This window comes from Vanessa atalanta, chromosome 13 (genome assembly GCF_905147765.1).
Source record: "Vanessa atalanta chromosome 13, ilVanAtal1.2, whole genome shotgun sequence".
NCBI classification, from domain to species: domain Eukaryota; kingdom Metazoa; phylum Arthropoda; class Insecta; order Lepidoptera; family Nymphalidae; genus Vanessa; species Vanessa atalanta.
Window position 1 is genome coordinate 10,902,672 of NC_061883.1, and position 6,181 is coordinate 10,908,852.

Sequence of the window (6,181 nt, forward strand, 5' to 3'; positions counted from 1 at the left end):
GCTATTTGGCGGTAGGATATAATATGAGTGGTGAGACAGGTATCTACGTAGATTCTTGCGAAAGATCCAGCTAAGTGAGATACAGCATTAAAAATAACATGACACTAGCCTATCAGTAAAGATTACAAGTGAGGCTTCACTTGACTTCAGATGACTCAGTGCTGAGTACACACTTTAACTGTAGATAGCCGGTTAGCTGTTAAGAGCAACTACATTTTCATTTACTTAAAACCTGCGTGTGTTGGATTAAAATCTGTCACACATATCACTACCTTACGTTAGAGCAGCATTGTAAATTACGCCTTAAAACTAAACTAGTAAAAGTGACTAGTAGTGAAGTGTAGTCTGTTTATTAATCTCACTTTAAATGTGACCTGCATTCAATCAAATAAAACATTTAAAAATTTCATCATAGAGATACCTTTCAACGAGTACATCCTCTAATCTTCTGACTATTTAGAAACATTGTTTTGTTATTTATTTTTTTATGTTAGAAGTGGTCAACGAGCTGGAGGCTCACCTGATGGAAAGTGACTACCACCGCCCATGGACATCTGCAACACCTTGCATGTGCGTTGCCGGCCTTTCAGGAAGGAGTAGCTATTTTCTTGAAGGTTCCCAAGTCGTATCGGTTTGGAAAAACCGTCGACGAAAGCTGGTTCCACAGAGTGGTTGTGCGAGGCAGAAAATGTCTTAAAAATCGCGCTGATGTGGATTTTCGGACATCTAGGTGGTGTGGGTGATATTTTGAATTTTGACGAGATGTCCGAAGGTGAAATTCAGCTGCCGGGATTAATCCGAATAGTTCCTCGGAACATTTCCCGTGATAAATTCTGTAGAAGATGCAGAGCGATCTAACATCTCTACATAAAGCCAAAGGATCAAGCAAATCGGAAAGGGCTTAATCGTCGATAATTCGAGTCGCTCTACATTTGTGTGTGACTACAAGGCACAAATTCGGCTTAGACGATGGGCCGACGTGAAATACTGTCTTGTCTGCTTGTCTTGCTGAGCACACCGAGCTTTTTGGATGCCAATTTGGCTTTGCCTTCCAATTGACCGCGGAACTGAACGAGGCTTGAAATATCGACGCCAAGTATTCCGATACTAGCTGTGGCGGCTAACGGAATGTTCTCAAATCGTGGAGATACGACAAATGGTGTTTTTTAGCAGTTAACGCGCAAAATTATATAATTAATTAATTAATATAGTTAATATATTTTGTAAGACAAATCATAATAAAAAAAAAACACAAAGTTGCTTTTTGAAGGATTTATTTTAAATGTACTTAGAACCTAAGCTTCTGGAAGAACCATTTGTTCTTGCCACTCTTGTATCTTTCCTCAAAGCGGACTCGTGTGTTGAAACGGAGCTTCTTGCGCTTTGCGGGGTCCTTCAAGTCCTTTGAGCTGAACTTTTCGAAGCTGAAGTCAACTGAGTAACGTGTTGGCATGAGATGGTTGTAGTTGACAACCTGAAAGACAAATTTCATAATAGTTTTAGGTATTTCCTATATAAAAACATAAGAAGAACACTTATAATATAATTTAATACATTTTCATTTGGCAAATGATTTTTTGATTATAACCAAGTTGATGTACACAAATGGAACTTTATTTAACATCAAGAATATGTATTAATTCAAAATACTACAAATTTACACCATATAGCTTCACTTAATATAGTTTGATAAATGATGATTCAAGCATACTTGTAAAAGCCTACATGAATAAAGTAAATTTTGATTTTGATTTACTATTGATCTTTCAATGTATGCTGCATTGGCAAAAGCTAATTAAAAATGAGATAAATGTTATTATATTACTCAAAGTATTTCTTTTAGCTGTGATATCTTAAAACAATAATTAGTGAAAATATACAACAAACTACCAGTTTCTTAAAGGCTAAAAGACCCTTCATTTAGTTATTTTAATAAATATAGAATAAAATTGATTGTGCTTGTTTACCAAAGACAAAACCAAATAGAGATTGTGTATGTTTACTCCTTTTGTTTCATTAATCTGAGCTAATACTAGTTTTAAATTAAAATCATATATTTGATCGCTTATATCAATGAGCCATAAAACCACAGGGATAAAGACTTCATGATTTTAGACATATCCAGGTGCCTACATTTACTCTCACTCAAATACCCTTCAAGCTGGGAACAAAGCTATGCATGGTATTGCTGTTTCATATTAAAATATCTGAAAGTTCTTTTGTCATGTTGTATGTTGTAATTGTACTTATAAATACTATTGTTATTATGGGTTTGCAATAAGTAAAGATATATATAATTATTTTCTCTTAATAAACAATATATTAGACTTATATATATTCTATTTTACTTATTGACTTAAATATATTCTATTCCACATACATAACCAGTGTATAGTAATATTGGGTAAACGAAATGAAGTAAAAATATATAATATTTTAGTATCTCATATATTTTAATTCATATATTAGGATTGGATAGGTTTGATGAACTAGATATTGTTTATCTAAATAAGAGCCATATGAATTCTACACATTAACTTCATACAACATAAACACAATTAAATAAAAATATGTAAATTATTTCATGTGATATGACAGAGCAGGTAATTAAAAAACACAGTTCATCATCCTACAAAAAATGAATATAACTATGATAAAGTACAATAAGCTCTGAATGAACTGCTCAAATCCTTCTGGTCTTTTAAACATTATTGACAATTTACAAGTCACAACATAACCTCAAAACTGTCTTACCTTAACGAAGGGCTTGACTTTGGAGCGCTTGTGGATTTTGTTTTTGCCCATTCGCTTGTGCACTTTGCGGGGATACCTGTCGATGCCGGCGACGAAAGCGTGACCGTAGGGTTTGTCTGATGTGCCCTCGTCGTAGTTTTTCACCACAATCGCCTTGCGACCTGCGTACCGGCCGCTGAGGACCAGCACCACTTTACCCGGTTTCATAATCTTACCCATGTTGGGTATATCTGTAAACGAAAACTAACCTTCAATTGAATGTTTCCATAAAACATTTTTGTGTATGCTTTAAACACATGCAAAAACTAATAGGTATAATGTAAGTTGGAATTATATTTCTTGCGAACTCATATTTATTGTATTATTACATTGTTATTTATGTTATTGGTTATTTGGTGAACAGTTTGAAGTAAGTTTTTCTCAATATTGTTCAGCGTTCGCTCAAAAATATCTACACGACATCACAGAATTAATCACAAATATATTGTTGGCAAAATATCTATTTTGTATTTCACTCTTTCTCACAGATTTATTTGGATTTATATTTTCAAATAGATGTATTAAACTCACACTCTTAACCCGTCGACAAGAAAAGACCACAGAAAAAGAAAAAATTACAGATTATAACTTGACATTGACATTTAAATATTGAAGTTGAGCGAGTGTAGCCATGTTCAGCGCTATTAGTGGCACGTCGACACGCAACATTTATGCTTTATTAAAATTATAAAAAGTTGTTGAATAGTAGTAGTTTGTTTTTCATTGTTTGTAAATAGTGATAAATTTTCCTTTTCCCTGAAGGTTTAATTACTAATCAATGTTTTATTACTATCCTAAGTATTCATATTATTTAAAGTCTGGAAATATGATTTAAGAAAAAGTCAGTTTAAATTTAAAATATTTTTTTATTTGTTGTAATTAAATTGAAAATTTATTTATATTGTACTTTTAACATCATAGTCAATATATAATATTAATTGATGTCTGATATATGTTCCCAAATAAGACTTATTTTAATTTTCAGATTTTTTTTTTATATTAATATTTATAAAACTATAAGATCTCTATGATGACTATTACTCGTTGATAGTTTTATATAACAAATTCTTGTCATTAGAAACCGAATAATTTCCAAAACTACAAAATAAAAAAGCTAGAACCAGTTCAAACTCGCAGAATCGCAGACCAGTTTTCGTACAAAATTACCTCCTCGTGTTGCCATGCAGTCGAAAAAACTTCCTCATTTTTCTTAAAATTTTAGTTGAACTTAAAAATCTAAAATATAAAAAAAACTATATAAGCGAATATCGACCTTTCGGGGCCCCCTTTAGCAGCTGGCCACGAGTCCCGTGTGAACTCATGGTAAATGGGATACTACATATATTTTTTTTCAAACATGTATTACGGATTGCTACAGAGCATGAAACCAATTCGTACATTAATAGATACCTTGCCATAAACATGAATGGCTACTGTAACAGATGCTGAAATAATCTATTATTTTGGTTTATTGCTAAAAAGGAGCGCCGAGCTAGAGGAAATTTCGGGGACCGGGGAGTGTGAGACATTAAACTGATTCTAGGTATTATATTATAAATACGAAAATTCGCTTATTACGGCTACGTCTTAGTGTACGTCTCAACGCGCGGGTCGCTATCATTCAGAACACACTTAAATACTCGATCGATCATCTTGAAATTTTGCATACACGTTGATAGGATACAAAAAATATATAGGGCAGCTAACATCGCCCCGCACCTCCCCAACACACACACACACACACATACAGAAATTAACTATCTATAATAATAAAAACTAGTTACACAAATTGTTCTTACAATTAAAATTACACTTGCATAATATGTATGTGTGTTATGTTACTATTTAAATAGGGTGTATCTTAAGCAAACAACTCAACGATATTTTTATCAATTTCTTTATTTTAATCAAACACTGCTTGATTAATTGAGTTTAATATCAATAAAATAAGAAAATTATTTACACAAATTTTATCAAAATACAAAAATAAAACACTGTCACATACACGTAGGTAATAACGATTTCTGAAGAGGTACTATAAATATACATGTTAGTCTTAGATAACCGTGATAGACTGCAAACAGGACTCGAGTCTCCAGACACACTTTGAGCTATAATAATGTCAAATCACTAAAATCTACCTTTGTAACTCTTATGTAAAATCTTATTTTACAACGAAAAGAAAGAAATGTGTACTATAAATCAACATGAAATAATACTTAGTTCAATTTCTCATCGGAAGGCGACATTCATACACGGCTATGACAGCCACAATCATTTTATTTTTTATCTGTTATCACGTATGTCAAACTAATTTAAAATGAAACAATTTATCCGACAAGAAAAATAAAGAATTAACAACAAATAGTCTATTGTCATTCAAGTTTAAGTAGATTAGTATGAAAAATTAAAAACAATACAAGTTGTCTTTGGTAAGTAATAAAATGCGTCAGTGAATATTAACAAATGCACTAAAATGTTGTCAATTCTTAATTATTTAAAGTTAACAAATAAATGACGAATGAAAAACGAAACAAAAAAATGCGTAAATTAAGTACGCAACTTGGCAGATAATATAAAGCTTGAAGTCTTGAATTACGGAATGTGAAAAATTTGAAGAAAGAACATCTCTTCAAGTAATGGAAGGATAACAGTAATATTTAATTTTTGCCAGCTTGCTTTTATATTTTTTGATGTGATTGAATAAACATCCAAAGTGCACATAACAGCGAGTTTATTACGGTATTGCCATTTTAAATTTATTATAAGAAACTAAATAAAAAAAAAATACATATACACATTATTACCCGAACGCGGCGGAGTCTGAAGAGAGGGTACTATTTTACTAGACCTTTGTAATTTAGCGAAAATTAAGACTGAAAGGGTACCATACTACAGCGTTTATTTCAAATTATACCATTATTTCGTATTATACGTTATTGCGAAGACAAATAAATAAGTGGATAGTAATATATAACTTTGGCATTATAAATATTAATTGCACGCCCTTAATACAACAACATAATTACATAAAATAAGTTTTCCTATGTCATTGTATATTTTACCAATAATTTTGTTTTAAAAAAAAAAAAGTCAACCGAATTATGAAATTTTTAAATATCGAATACTCCTCAAATTCGATCACGTAAATACTCATTGGTATCTATGAAATTAACTGATCGTTGTTAGAGAAAAATTGGTTTAATTATCTGTAGGTAGTACCCTGAATTAGAAAAAAAAAAAAAAATATCTACTGATATGTCAATAGAGGAAAACCGATGTTAGTTACTGGCACCGTAAACAAATACACGAATAAAGAACACATACCATACATAGTAACATTAACAATACACAGTATATACTTTGATTTCTTATATAATTATATATG

The 6,181-nt window shown here is 31.5% G+C and overlaps 1 protein-coding gene across 2 annotated transcripts; it reads right to left on the minus strand.

Moving 5' to 3' along the window:
• Positions 1 to 1,257: 1,257 nt before the first annotated feature.
• Positions 1,258 to 3,427, minus strand: LOC125068123 (60S ribosomal protein L27). Of its 2 annotated transcripts, none has more exons than XM_047677140.1 (3): positions 3,325 to 3,427; positions 2,755 to 2,984; positions 1,258 to 1,474 (listed from the first exon to the last, which is right to left on the minus strand). In XM_047677140.1, the coding sequence occupies exons 2-3, from the start codon at positions 2,971 to 2,973 to the stop codon at positions 1,289 to 1,291; spliced, it is 405 nt and encodes a 134-aa protein (XP_047533096.1). In that variant the 5' UTR covers positions 2,974 to 2,984; positions 3,325 to 3,427; the 3' UTR covers positions 1,258 to 1,288. The 2 variants fall into 2 exon arrangements, with proteins under 2 accessions (XP_047533096.1, XP_047533095.1); XM_047677139.1 differs by lacking the exon at positions 3,325 to 3,427 and adding an exon at positions 3,123 to 3,268.
• Positions 3,428 to 6,181: the final 2,754 nt, after the last annotated feature.

Excerpts from the sequence above, each read along its gene's own strand:
- LOC125068123 (XM_047677140.1), bottom strand. The coding sequence starts at position 2,973 with ATGGGTAAGATTATGAAACCGGGTAAAGTGGTGCTGGTCCTCAGCGGC. Across the intron at positions 1,475-2,754 it reads AAGTCAAGCCCTTCGTTAAG|GTTGTCAACTACAACCATCT; the intron begins GTAAGACAGTTT and ends TTTGTCTTTCAG.